Source organism: Crocodylus porosus, unplaced genomic scaffold (genome assembly GCF_001723895.1).
Source record: "Crocodylus porosus isolate Cpor-Errol unplaced genomic scaffold, CroPor_comp1, whole genome shotgun sequence".
NCBI lineage: Eukaryota > Metazoa > Chordata > Crocodylia > Crocodylidae > Crocodylus > Crocodylus porosus.
The window spans coordinates 11419896-11433725 of NW_017728918.1; the positions used below are offsets into that span (position 1 = coordinate 11419896).

The window sequence follows — 13830 nt, forward strand, 5'->3', positions numbered from 1 at the left end:
TGACCAGGAATAACCGTCACAAGCTGGCAGAGGGTAGGTTTAGATTAGATATCAGGAGGCGCGACTTCACGGTCAGGGCAGCTAGGGTCTGGAACCAGCTTCCAAGAGAAGTGGTGCAGGCTTCTACCTTGGGGGTGTTTAAGAGGAGGTTAGATGCACACCTTGCTGGGGTCGTTTGACCCCAGTACTATTTCCTGTCTTAGCATGGGGTCAGACTAGATGATCTGCTCAGGTCCCTTCCGACCCTAGAAACTATGAAACTATAAGGGACTCTCGAACCTGGCCTGTACTAGCTGCGCCCCAGCCATCCAATGCCACAACAGGCCCCTGCAGGACCGTATCTGGGCCCCTGACCCCAAAGAAGAGAGCACCCTCCCATACCCTTGGGGCCCCTGCCTGGAACAGAGCAGCCCACCACCCTGGCCCAGCCCCACCTGTTGGCTTTGCACCATTCCATGCTGCGGACAGCGTGGTCATGGGCCAGGAAGCACTGGGCTGGGTAGAGCTTGAGGGAGCCATCGGGTCGGTACACGCGCTGCAGCAGGGACATGGTGCTCAGGTTCCAAATGGCGACGGTGCCTGGGGGCAACACAAAGTGCTTGTTGCACCAGCCACCTCTTGCTGGTGGGCTGGGCATGAGGGCTTGCAGCATGCAGCTGGGGGCATGGTGCAGGGACCTGTCCAGCCATGGCATGGGGCAGAGGCACCAACAGCCACATGTGAGACCCAGGACTAGGGAAGCAGGGGCTACAGACCAGGGCTGGGGGGACCCAGCCCTTGCAGAGGGCTGTGGCTCAGGACAAAGGAGGCGGGCAGAGCTGGGTGAAGCCTTGGCAGGGCAGCAGGAAGATGTGGGTCACAGGGTTCCAGCACCCAGCCTGCTCCCTCCCCACAGACTGTTCCACCTGAGCAGCTTTGCCAATGCTCTTCGTTTCCTTTATTTGAGACATTCCCTGTTGCTGCCCACCCCATACCTACCTCCCCATACCTGGTCCCCAAGGGACTATGGCAGCAGCCCTCAACGTTTTCAGGCTAGAGACCCTCTGCAGCTACTGTGAACTGAACGGTGCCCATTTCACGTGCTACCTGACTCATTCCAGTGTATACCTCACTGCAGAGGGGCTGGCAGGGTACCCAAAGGAACTCATGGCCGCTGGGCGCCAACAGCTTGCTTGCAAAGCACTGACCCATGGCTGCAGACATGGCGGGGTGAGGGGCAGCACCATGTGCAACCCTATCCTGGGAGCCATGAGGGTCCAGCGTAGCAGGCACTCACCATCATAGAAGCCAGCTGCCAGGCGGTGGTGGGGCCGGGTTGGCATCCAGGAGAGGCTGAAGCACTGGCCACATTCAGATGAGCTCCCAGCCTGGATGGAGCCCACCTGGAGCGTGGCAATGCACTGCACCTGGGTGGCAGGGGGGAAGGAGGCACACGTCACAGAGGCCAAGGGCTCCCAGCTCCTGCCTGACTGGAAACATATTGGGGCAGCGGTGGCAGGTGTCAGGGTTACAAGTCAGAGCAAAGGCTCATCTGGCCCTGCAGGGCAGCGCAGAGTGGACACAAAGGGGACCATTCACAACCCAGCTCCCAGCCTCCACTCTGCTGCCACAAGGGAGTTGGCTCCTGCCTTTGCCTGGTCTCCCGTGGGCTTGGAGGCTGCCAGTACTGACAAGCCCCCATAGCATTGGCCTCTGGCTCCCAGGGCCACCCCAGGCACAGACACTCACCTGGCAGACTGTGTGCTTTGGGAGAGGCTCGTCTAGGAGAAGAAAGCAGGATAATCAGGACAAGCACATGCAGTCAGGGCCCTGAGCCAGGGCAGGGCTGTCTCTGTGACCCAGGGGAGGCTGAGTGCACAGGGTCTGGTGACAGGGGCAGGAGGGAGGCAGTGTAGCAGGCCTGGCTGGCCCAGCTGCAACAACGGTCACTCCCCACTGGGGCCTTTGCCAGACACACCCACAGCTCTGCACAGCATGGACCATGTGCGAGTTAATAGTCCATGACGCCCCCCCTCCCCCCAGTCATTAGCAGCTCCATAAGGCAGACAATCCCAGTCACAGAAACTACTCAAGGACACAGCACAGAGCTGGGTACGCAGACAACCCGTGTTGGGGGAGGAAAGGGCCCAAGGGCCTCAACACCTCTCGGCTGAGCAGAGCTGGACTCCTGCCACGAAGCACAGGTTCTAAGGCACCCTGGAGGGCTGTGATCCCCTGCCCAGGGCAACTGAAGCAGGTGCCGGGTGGCGCAGGCTGGGGGAGGAGACTGGCCAGCCAGGCCCTGTGCAGCCCCAATGTGCTGCAGCACAGGATCCATTTCCTGTGGCTGCCATGGAGCGCAGGAGCCTTCGGACATGGCTGAGCGCCCCCGAGTGTGGCGTGCGCAGGCCGCCATCCATCAGGCCAGCCCGGCAGACAGGCTGGTTACAAGCATCATTACCCACCAGAATGAGCCAAGAGGGGGAGAAGCAGTCAGTCCCCAATGGTGCCACTGCTGCCGCTCCCGCCCCCCACGCTCCTGCCGCAGGGGATCAGCAACCAACCCCCCACCCACAGCACAGGGCAGGTGGGGTGGCAGAGGGGGCTGATCCAGGGCTGGGTTTCAGCAGGGCCCTTGCACAACCATGAGTGGTCACTGTGCTGCCCTGCTCCTGGCTGGGCTGTGGTCAGGCTGAGCAGGACCAGGATGGAGCAGGAAGCAGGGGTCCAAGCCCCGGCTCCTCTCATCTACCCCAGATCCAGCTATAGGCCTCTCTACAGCTCAGTTCCATGTGCAGCTGCCCCCAGCTGTCCCCCAGTGCCAGAGGGCAAAGAGCCTTCTCAGCTACTCCCTGCCCAGGCCAGATGTCTCTGTAGGGCCAGCCCCAGCCCCCCCAAAGCCCTGGGTACCAGCCTGGCCCACGTGCCAGGTGGCAGGGGCTGGGCTGCCCATGACCCGCCCGCTAGCATGCTGCTCTTCCTACCTTTTACCTGGGTTCTCTTGAGTGCCTGTAGCGCCTCAGGGTGCGGCAGCGTGTACAGCACCACCCTGCCGTTTGAGAGGGCGACGGCCAGCAGGCCCAGCCGGCTCAACTGCGGGAGCTGCCGGACACACACCCATCAGGGATGGCAGCTGCCCCCCAGGGAACCCTTGCCCAAGGACCCACCCCCATCTTCCAATGCCCCCAACCACCCACCCAGGGGGCATGCCACACCCCATCCCCCCCCCCCCAAGACCTCCCTTCCTCCAAGGAACAACCCCACAGACTCTCACCCTGCCTTGGCCCTGCCAGGCTCAGAGCAGTGCCAGGGGAGCAGGCACAGTGCCCAGGCTGGGTAGGGGAGCCTGGAAGCTGGGCACTGGCAGCCAGAACTGAGATTAGCAGCTTGGTAGGATGCCCTGGGGCAGTACCTCCCCCTGCCTTCTCCTACCTTCCTGCTAGTCATGGGGGGCTCCCAGGCTCCACTTGGGCAGAACTTCATGTCCCAGATGCAGCCGTGATTGGTGGCAATGGCGTAGGCCAGTGCAGCTTTGGTGGCAGAGCTGCAGGCAGGCAGCGAGTCAGAAGGCGCCAGCCCCAGGCTCAGAGCCCCTGAGCCAACAGCTCAGAGCTGGTGCAAACTGCCAGCCCAGGGTACCGGGGAGGAGTGGGAGGGAGGGAGACAGGGGACTGGGCACTGGAGGCAGCTCAGCTAGCTGGACGCACAGGCCAAGCCTCCAGGTCACTTCCATCCCCAGACTCTGGCTCCCAGGCCAGGCCATTCCCGATTGCCCCCTCCCTGCCTGCCCACCCTGGCAGCCCCATCTCCCAGTGACCTCACCCTGCCTCATGCTGCAGCGGGCCCAGGCTCCAAAGTTGCAGCAGTGAGGGGCCAGTATGGACCTTGGCCAGACTGTGCTTCTCATCCATGCCCCTGTGACAGTAGAGTGCCACATGCTGGCTGGCAGCGGAGCCCTCGGGCGTGGGGCACCACTCCATTGCCCACACAGGGCCACCCACGAAGAACGACACATCCCATCGCTCCTCATGGGGCTGCAGGGAGTTAAACCTGCAGGGGAGGTAAGGAGAGAGGGAGCCATGGGGATGGGCAGGGGAGATGGCTAAGCATGCCCCCGTGTTGTGGGGGAGGGAAGATGCCCAGACAGGGCCCTGCATTGGGGACAGAGCTGTGGAGGCAGTGGGGAGATGGGCATGCAGGTCCTGGTATGGACGGGACTGCCAGAGGAAGGAAACACACACCAAGGCAGAGCAACATGTCCCCAGCACCTGGAAGGGGAGAGTCGTGGCCAGGCCCTATGGCCCTGCCCACACCACGGTACAGCCCCCAGAGCTGCCCATTGGGAGAGCCACCCCTGCCCTGTTGTAGGTGTAGCTGCCTCAATGCTGGACACCCCACCCTCTCCGCATCAAAGGGGCCTGGTGTGCCCAGACAGTTTCTCTGGATGTCAAGCTGGGGTCTGGTGCTGGTACCTGTTGATCCGGTACAGGATACCATCTTCCTCAATGCCCTCCCTCTGGATGGAGAAGAGTGGAGACTTCACCTCCTCAGGCAAGTACGGGGCAGCCTCGCTGTGGGCAGAGCGCGCGCGCTGGGCACCTGCATCCCATCCCTTCCCAAGACCCCGCTGCAGCAGCAGACCTCCTTCACCTGCAGCCCCAACACTGCTCCCCAGCAGAGCCCCCCACCCTCCCCATAGCCCAGGAAGTGACCCCAGATTTTTCCTGGGGAGAAACAAGGCCCTGATCTCAGCCCTGACAGACCCACCACAGGTCCCTCCTGAGGTGTGACAAGGGTTCTGCTCATTCCCCGCCTTCCCCACCCCTGTCCCTGCCCCAGACCCAGCCTGCCGGATGGGGTACCTACTTTTCAGAGAGAAAGGTCCATTTGTGGGCCAGAGGGATCCAGTCTGGGAACTCCCAGGGGGAGTAGTTGCGATCTCGCCTGCAGAGGCAACCCCTAGGTAAGGGCAGCTGCTCCCAGGATGCCCTCATCCCCCTCAGAGGCAGGCCTGAAAGGATGTGGGCCCAGCCCAGCCCTGCAGGTGCTGACCCAGCTTGACCCTCATCCCTTCCCAAGGGGCACCCTGGCAACGTCCTCACTAGGGCATGCAAAGATTCAGCCCCCCAGACCCCCACAGTGCCTCGCCACATGTTGCCCGAGGAGCAGGAGCCCCGTCCAGCCGCAGGAAGCAGATGGGCCCCCAGCCGCCTCACCCCACCCCACACTATTGCTTGGAGGCAGTGCATCGCAGGTAGAAGTGTCAGGCCCCAGGCGCAGCCATCTGCTTAGTGAGGCAGGCTCTGACCAATAGGCGCCAGCCCAAGCTTAGCAGTCCCTGCTGCCTGTTTAGAAGCTGCTTCCTGCAGCACCACCCCCCCACGGCACTGAAGCCAGGTGCTGCTTATGGAACCTCATGACAGTCACTTTCTAAAGGTGCAAATCTACCCTATTGTCAGCAAAACAGTTGTTGGTCCAGGCTGCCTGTGCTGCCCCCCAGTGCCCACTCAAGGCCCCTGAAGCACTAATGCCTGCTGATAAGCCACAACCTTCCCTCCAACCCCCGCAGGGAGGCCACACTCACAGGTTTCGGGTGATGCTGAAGCACTTCCAAACTGGCGTCATGATAGAATTGTGGAAGCCGTTGGCGGCGAACCCTCGGCACTGAGGCTTGGATCTCTGCACCCACAAGAAAGCAGGGTTAAGCCAGGGCTCAGCCAGACCAGGACAGCTCTCTCCAGCACCTGCCCCGGCTGGCTGCATCCCAAAGGCCCCAAAGCACAGGCTGCAGCCAGGGGTGGAGCTCCCTTGGGGTTACTGGCAGCATGCCAGACTTCAGGTACCAGGCTCCAGACACAGCCCTGCCCCCACTTTGCCAGCCTTGAGGGGAGGGCTTCCCCTCCACGCTGCAGAGCACCAGCCCTGCCCAGCTCTGGGGTCTGTTAGGCAGGGGCTGCTCCCCACCTGTGGCACTGTCCTTACCCCTGCAGATGCTGCCTTCAGGCTGTGCCTGCGAGGGATGTCTGGCTCCAGCTCCGAGACCTGGCTGAGCAGGGCCTCACTCTCCTCTTCTTCCTCCTCTTCCTCCTCCTCTGCCTGCAGCAGTACTTCGGCCGAGGGCACAAAGTCAGCATCCTGGGAGGGGTCATCACCATCTGTTTCCATCTCCTCTCCTTCCCTCCTGCGGCTACGGCGCTTCCTCTTGGGGCCATCGGCCTCCTGGTCTGGGACAGTTTCACTGGGCACTGGGGACTGGTATACAGATGACAGCTCCTGCGCCAGCTCCTGCAGGTACATCAGGGCCCTAGAGGCAAAGGAGGTTGATGAGTGGGCAACGGGTAAAGGTGCCCCCAGCCCAGCCTATGCTTGGGGAAAGAGCAGGGCTGCCCTGGGGCCTTGAGGAGCCAGGCTCACATGTCTCCCTGGGCACCTAAGGCTCCTCCTGCCCAGGGAAGTGGCAGCTGAGCTAGGGTTGCTCTCGAGGAGGCAGAGCTGGGTGGCCTCTCTAATGACTGTGGACAGATGCCCCGACTCCAATGTCCACCTTTTGAGGACCGGATCAGCACCAACCCCCTTAGCCAGCAGCACAGTCCTGGTGCAGCCCCAGCAGGGACATGCATACAAACGCAGTGCCGCACTGAGGATCCGCTGCTGCAGCTGCCCGGCAAGATTGTTGCATGCCCAGGGCACACAGCATAGCCCAGCGACACGGCCAGCCTGTGGGAATGTGTCGACACCTGCCTGCCCTGCTGCCACCCTCGCTCCCAGGGCAGAGCACCTGCATCCTGGCATTGCTGGGTACAGACAGCCCACCCCCCTGGCAAAGTGCCAGAGTCCTGGATAATCAGAGCTCCCAACTCCCTTGACACCCAAAGCAGCCTCTGCCTGTACTGCCCTGAAGTCTGTCCGGTGAACATCACTGTCAGGCAAAACCCGGGGAAAGATGCAATCTGAACCTGGAATGGCTGGGAGTTGGGGGGGACGCTGCCTACAGAGCACCCTCAAACAGCTGCACAAAACTTGGGCCAGGCGCATGCCAGTAGCCCTGTCCTAGGGCTGTACAAGGCCTGTAGCAGGAGGCACTGTCTCCTGTGGACGCACCACCGTGAGGGCTGGCTGTTCAGCCCGAATGCAGCAGCAAGCAGCTCCAGCCCTGGGTGGGGTGGGGCGGGGCAGGGTAGCTGGCCTGTTCGGGCAGACAGGCTGGCTCCCGCACATCTCACTCCAGCCAGCGTAACCAAGGGGAGTCTGGGGCACAATGGCAATGGTAACGCTCTCAGCAGCCCCCGGCATTGTTCCCCACACCAGATCTTACACCTTGGCAGCTCGCCGCTTGGGGCGCCCACCCGGCGTGGTCTCCATGCCCTCGGGAACCTCGTTGTCCCCCAGCTGCGGTGTGCACAGAGGACCCTGTGACAGCTGCAGCAGCAGCAACTCCGCCTTGGATTTGCGGCCTCTCTTCCGCGGCACCTTTTCGGGGGGCTCCGGCCTGTTCTCAGGGGCTGCAGGGGCCTCACCGGGCTCCTCGGCCTTTGCCGGGGCTGGGTGGGGGGGAGCACGCGGCTTCCTCCTGGGCTTCTGGCTCCGGGCGGGTCTCCTCCCGGGCGTGGCCGCTTCCGGGAGCCCCCCGGACTCGGCCGAGACGTCCCCATCCATCGCGGCGGGAACGGCGCCTGTGCGGGAAGAGGGGCCGGAGTTAGCAGCGCGGCACATGCGGGCCGCCCGCCAGCCCGGCGCCGCACGGGCAGGCCCCACACAGCTCTGCGGAGAGCAGCGTCACCCCCGCCAACGCCCGCCGCCTCTCGCCAGCCGGCCCAGGGCTGCCCCCGGGGCACGAACCCTCCCCGGCGGGGGCCCCGGCTCAGCACCAACCCGGGGACGCGGCACAAGGCCTCCCGCTGCGGCCAAGCCGTCCCCGGTGTTGGCTGCTGCCGCGAGCAAGGAGGCACCGGGGCCGGGAGAGGGCGGCGCGGTACATACAGGGCGGCCGGAAGATCCTCGCTGCACCTGCTGCTTGGCCCCGGCGCCGCCCCCTCCCTCTTCCTCTTCGCCGGGACCGGCGCGTCCAAGATGGCGGCTCCACCGGCGCGCACTGATGATGTGAGACGCCTGTACGCCACTTCCGGCCCCGGCCCCGGCCCCGGCCCCGGCCCTCCTCCTCCTTCCCAACGCGTGACGCTACCTACTCCGCGTGCTGGAAATGTAGGGCGAGGGCTCCAGGGCAGGGCCCGACCCCGGGGTCCCCGGGCGGAAAGCCCCTCTGTTGTGGGGCAAGCCCGCTGACCCCTGTATTTCCTGGGTCTTTCCTGGTAGGTGACCGAGGCAGGTAAAAGTCCTGGGCGAGGGGAGGGCTCTCTCCCCCCCTTCTCTCCCGGGAGTGGTGTGAGCGCACTTCCAGCCTCCCTTGCATGGTTCTCTGTAAGTAAGGACCTGGAAACTAGCCAGAAGTCTAGAGATGGGTACAGGCAGTTGCCTCTAGTAGTATCCTTGAATCCAGTATCGGCAAAGGCTCAAATTACTTTTGTTTGCTTAAAGTGTATTCCTCATCTCCTTGTACAGCCCCTCCCCTCCCCCCCATCAGTAGAGGCATGGAGTTACTGCGTGCCTGGCTGTGGTACTGGGAGAGGGGAGAAGCTAGTCTTCTGCTCCCTTTGTTGGGCTGCTGAAATTTCATAGTTGGTCGGGCCGGAAGGGACCTGAGCAGATCATCAAGTCCGACCCCCTGCCATGGCAGGAAAAAGTACTGGGGTCAAACGACCCCAGCAAGGTGTACATCTGATCTCCTCTTAAAAGACCCCCAGGGTAGGAGCCAGCACCACTTCTCTTGGAAGTTGGTTCCAGATCCTAGCCGCCCTGACCATGAAGTCGCGCCTCCTGATACCTAGTCTGAATCTACCCTCTGCCAGCTTGTGACCGTTATTCCTGGTCACTCCTGGTCGTGCTTGGGGGAACAGGGACTCCCCCAATGCCTGCTGGTCCCCTCTGACTAGTTTGTAACAGGCCACTAGATTCCCCTTCAGCCTTCTCTTGTGGAGGCTGAACAGGTTCAGGTCCCGTCGCCTCTCCTCGTAGGGCCTGCCCTGCTGCCCCTGATCATGTGAGTGGCTTCCTCTGGACCCTCTCCATGCTGTCCACATCCCTCTTGAAGTGTGGTGCCCATAACTGGACACACAGTACTCCAGCTGCGGCCTGACCAGTGCCGCATAGAGTGGGAGGATCATCTCCTTGAACCTGCTTGAGATGCATCTGTGGATGCACGACAGAGTGCGGTTGGTCTTCCTGACTGCGTCCCCGCACTGCTGGCCCATGTTTATCTTGGCCTCAATGATGACTCCAAGATCCTCTTCTGCCTCTGCACTAACTAGAAGGGAGTTCCCCAGCCTGTAGGTATGGTGCTGGTTCTTCCTCCCCAGGTGCAGCACCCTGCACTTGTCAATGTTGAATCCCATCCTGTTCTCATCCACCCACCCCTGTAACCTGTCTAGGTCTGATTGCAGCCTATTCCTCCCTCTTAGCGTGCCCACATCCCCCCACATCTTAGTGTCATCAGCAGATTTGAACAGGGTGCTTTTTACCCCCTTGTCCAAGTCACTGATGAAGATGTTGAACAGTGTGGGCCCGAGGACCGAGCCCTGGGGGACCCCAGTACCCACATCTCTCCAACTCGAAAATGACCTGTCCACTGTCTTGGTGTGGCCCTCCTGCTAGTTGGCGATCCATCTGACTGTATGGGTGTCGACACCACAGTCCCCCAGTTTCTTAATGAGAACAGGGTGAGAGACAGTGTCAAAGGCCTTCCAAAAGTCCAGGAAGACCATGTCCACTGCTACCCCTGCGTCTAAGGATTTGGGGACCTGGTCGTAGAAGGCCACCAGGTTGGTCTGGCAGGACCTGCTGCTAATGAAACCGTGTTGATTGCCCCTAAGCATAATCTCCCCTGCTGTCCCCTCGTGGACATGCACCAGAATAATTTTCTCAAAAAGGCTGCCCAGGATCGAGGTAAGACTAACTGGCCTATAGTTCCCCGGGTCCTCCTTCCTCCCCTTTTTGAAGATGGGGACCATGCTGGCCCTCTTCCAGTCCTCTGGCACCACACCAGAGCACCACAAGTGCTCGTACAGCTGTGCCAGGGGTCCCGCAATGACCTCAGCCAGACCCCGCAGCACTCGGGGGTGGAGATCGTCCGGACCAGCTGACCTGAATACATCCAGTCCCTCCAGACATTCCCTAATTAGTTCCTCGCTACCCCTTGGCCTGGGTATACTTCCCCTGGAGTTTAAAGGGGACCCAAAGTCGGGGGGGAGGGGACTGTTTCGGTCCCTGCTCAGGAAAATGGAGGCAAAGAAATTGTTAAATATGTTGGCTTTGTCGTCTGGCGTGACGACCAAATTTCCTGGTGTGTCCTGCAGGGGCCCCCCATCACCCGGAACCTTCTTTTTGCCCCCTATGTGTTTAAAAAAGGACTTCTTGTTGTCCTTGATCCAGGTCGCTAGTCCCAGTCCCATCTCCACCTTGGCCTTCCTGACTGTCCCCCTGCATCCCTGAGCAACCGCAGTGGTCATCCCTGGGAATGGCCCCTCCCTGCCTTTGGGTATGCACCTCCCTTTTAGCTAGGAGACGTTCCTGGATGCTTTTGGCGAGCCATGGGGGCTTATGTGTCCTCCTGCTCCCTTTGATTGGTGTTGGGATGACCTCCCTTTGGGCTTGGAGGATTATCTCCTTAAGGAGCAACCTCTCTTGTACACTTGGCTCCCCTCTCATCTGTGACCTCAGTGCTTCCCCAACTTTTCTCCTTAGCTCATTGGAGAAAGTGGGGCTAGGCTGTTTATTTTCCTCTGGTATTTGATGTTATCTTTGGATGCTTCAGGCTACAGAATCACCCCAGACTCCCACAGTGGGTTGAGCACCCACACAGTCTATAAGGTCTGTACCCCAGGGGGCACAGAGCCCTGGCAAAAACCAGATGCTGGGTGGTGGCTGCAGTTACCCCAGGGTTGTGGGTGTGTTCCAGGAAGGAGGTTGGCTGGTCATAGGTGACCCAGGAGAGACTCTCAGAGCTTGATTTTTGGCCGGGAGGACTAGTCTGCCACACGTGGTGGTAGTGGTGGGATCCCACAGCCTGTCTGGAAGGCATAATTTTGGGGAAGGAAGCTGAGTCACTGAAAATGCTTGAGCAAATGAGTCTTTAATTTGGCATCAGGTCAACTGGACAGGGTAGCTAGCTAGGATGGCTGACAGGTATGTCCACCTGACAGCAGATGGCTTGGTGAAGGAAATGAAAAACAGAAGCCTTCAAAAGAAAAAAGGGCAAAAGAAACAGGACCTGATTAAAGCCCTGTGGGACAGCGATCATGCTAAGGGACTTCTCGCCTCGGTTCTGAGTGGGGCTGAAGCCTCTTCCAGCAGGCCTCCAGAGCAGAAGCTTGAGGAGTGACTGCTCATCCAGGCCCAGGAGCTGGAACTCCAGTCATACCAGCCGGAGCTAGGAGAAAAGGAGGCTCAATGCAAGCACAAGCTCAAGGCTGAACAACGGGAGGCACAGCGCCAGCATGAGCAGGAGCTCAAGGTACTCTGGTTGCAGCATAGAGATGGAGCTGGGGCTAACCTGGCCCAGCCACGTCCCAGAGTGAACACCCAGAACTTCACCCCATGCAAGGTCAGAAATAATTCAGAAGTGTTCCTGAGCAGTTTCAAAAAACAAGCCCCTGTCCACCATGCTGCCAGCTTGTCTAGGGGGCAGGGACTGGAGGTGAAGCTCCCTGCCCTGTCCTTCCCTGCCCCAGCTATGCAGCACTTGCAGGTCATCTAGGCACAGCACCAGGATCAAGAGGAGGAGCCCAAGCCCAGCCCTGCAGTGCAGTATATATGGGGTGGCTGGAGACTACTTGCTTGGGCCTGATGCAGCCTCTCCTTCCCCACAGGGACCAGTACATCCATGATGGTGGTCCCTGCCCCGCCCCGCCCCGCCCCTCCCTCTCCCCCCAGCATGTGATGCAGGCACAAAGCAGGCGTGTTTATTGTTACTCCACATTCTTGACTCGCAGCACAACAGGCACAGAGCTGCAGGGGAGCGGGCCCAGCTCTGTGATCACCAGCGCCACCAGCCCCGGTGGTGTCACGTCGTACACCAGGTTCAGCAGCCGCAGCGACGGGTGCTCCTGCCAGCTGCCTAGCACCCCCGCACGCTGTGCTGCCAGCTCATCTGGGTCATCTAGGCATAGCGACAGGGTCAGGGAGAAAGGGGCACGCACACCACCCCCCCTGCCCCCTCACCCAGGGGCCCAACCACTTGGTTCCCAGACCCACCACCCTCAGCCCCATCTGCTTAGCCCTGAGATCCATCAGGCCCAGCCCCTTTCCTAAGACCCATGGGGCCCTGCCCCCACTCCTATAGGCACTAACATTACCTCACCAGACCCACCCCTTACCCCAGCACCTGAACAGCCCATCCCACCCCACTCCCCATCTGGCTGGTTGCAAGGCATAAGGCCAGAGGAGAGATCACCCCCACCATCAATACAAACATTGAAATAGGGACAACCCCTCCCCCCTCCTTCCCCAGGAGCAGGACTGGGACATCTCCCTCCTGCAGAAGCCTCCAAGCACTGGAAGGGATTCCCTCCACCTTGAGGAGCCTCTAGGCAGCAGGAGAGGGGCAGCTACAGGACGCTGCAGGAGCACAAAAGCAGTGAGGGAGGGGTGCATACCTAGCTCATTGGAGACAAAGGAATCCGTCTGCACTCGCTCACAGAACTTGTAGGTCTCGCAGCACACCAGCACTGGCACATTATAGGCCTTGGCCATGAGCGCGATCTGTGATGTCCCCACCCGTGACATGACGGAGCCATTGGCCAGCAGTGCATGCGCGCCCAGCAGCACCTTGGAGACCTGCAGGGAGGCTGAAGCCATGAGCATCCTGGTGCTGCGGCCACAGGCTCCAGCAGCTCCCATCCTGCCCACAGACGGGGCCCCCTCACCTCGGGCAGCACGTAGGAGATGGCACTGATGAGGACATAGGTGCAATGGACACCTTGGCGCACCAGCTGTCGCAGCATGTCCCGGCCCTCCAGCCGCGGCCGGCTGTCCACCACGATCACACGGAAGACACGGCCCTTGTCATGGGCATCGCACAGCATGCGTTTCACTAGGGAGGAGCTGACAGAGGCAGAATGAGCAGAGGCTGTGCCAACCAGCGGGCCCAGCCCAGTTGAGCCATGCCCAGCCCCTGCCATGCTTGCTGACCTCGTGGGCTTTGCTTGGTGCCAGGAGGGGCTGTGGGTCACCAAGTCCCAGCTCCAGCAAACCCCAGGACAGAGATTTTGCCTGCTGACACTTGGGGATCCGTGGGCAGCTGCCATCTTGCAGGAGGGCTCCAATCTGTAGCCAAAGCCACCGGGCCCTGAGGTCTGAGCTGCCCAGGGGTTGGTGCCAATGATCAGTCCCCAGCACGGCCTCATTTCTCTTGTGAGCAGCCTGCCTTCCTCTGCTGGCCTGAAGAGCTATCTGAGAACCCAGCTGGGTCCAACCTCACAGGGTCCTGTTAGAGGGTCTTGCCCCTGTGCTCAGGCTCAGCCCAACACTATATTGGGGAAGAAAGAGATTCCCCCTGCTCAGACTGGTCGGGGGGGGGGTGTTGTTCCCTTCCCCTACTGTGGGGAGCTGGGGTCTGCGCAGCGTTCATGACACCCCTGGCAGCAGCAGCAGGACATTGGCATCCCTGTATCCCAGGGTCAGGGGCAATGCCTGGGGCTGTGTCAGGTTTCATAGTAGCTAGAGTCAGAAGGGACCTAGGTAGATCATCTAGTCCGACCCCCTGCCTTGGCAGAAAAGAGCACCGGGGTCAGATGACCC

At 61.0% G+C, this 13830-nt stretch overlaps 2 protein-coding genes across 3 annotated transcripts in view; both read right to left on the minus strand.

Annotated features, from left to right (window-relative positions):
- GTF3C2 (general transcription factor IIIC subunit 2) overlaps positions 1–8060 on the minus strand; it is a 12453-nt gene extending 4393 nt beyond the window's left edge. The window contains exons 1-12 of one of the 2 annotated variants that reach the window (XM_019537284.1): positions 7960–8060; positions 7295–7652; positions 5962–6283; positions 5564–5658; positions 4846–4923; positions 4452–4550; positions 3802–4029; positions 3412–3523; positions 2964–3081; positions 1729–1760; positions 1277–1406; positions 435–579 (exon numbers count right to left, since the gene is read on the minus strand). In XM_019537284.1, the coding sequence (XP_019392829.1) occupies positions 435–579; positions 1277–1406; positions 1729–1760; positions 2964–3081; positions 3412–3523; positions 3802–4029; positions 4452–4550; positions 4846–4923; positions 5564–5658; positions 5962–6283; positions 7295–7635 (1700 nt within the window). In that variant the 5' untranslated portion in view covers positions 7636–7652; positions 7960–8060. Of the gene's footprint in view, positions 1–434; positions 580–1276; positions 1407–1728; positions 1761–2963; positions 3082–3411; positions 3524–3801; positions 4030–4451; positions 4551–4845; positions 4924–5563; positions 5659–5961; positions 6284–6393; positions 6630–7294; positions 7653–7959 lie in introns of those variants that run through there. The other variant, XM_019537283.1, reaches the window with a different exon arrangement.
- A 3911-nt stretch (positions 8061–11971) lies between these two features.
- Positions 11972–13830, minus strand: part of EIF2B4 (eukaryotic translation initiation factor 2B subunit delta) — a 6781-nt gene continuing 4922 nt past the window's right edge. Inside the window, exons 8-10 of the mRNA XM_019537294.1 lie at positions 12957–13134; positions 12687–12867; positions 11972–12190 (exon numbers count right to left, since the gene is read on the minus strand). Coding sequence (XP_019392839.1) covers positions 12000–12190; positions 12687–12867; positions 12957–13134 — 550 coding nt within the window. The 3' untranslated portion in view covers positions 11972–11999. The remainder of the gene's footprint in view (positions 12191–12686; positions 12868–12956; positions 13135–13830) is intronic.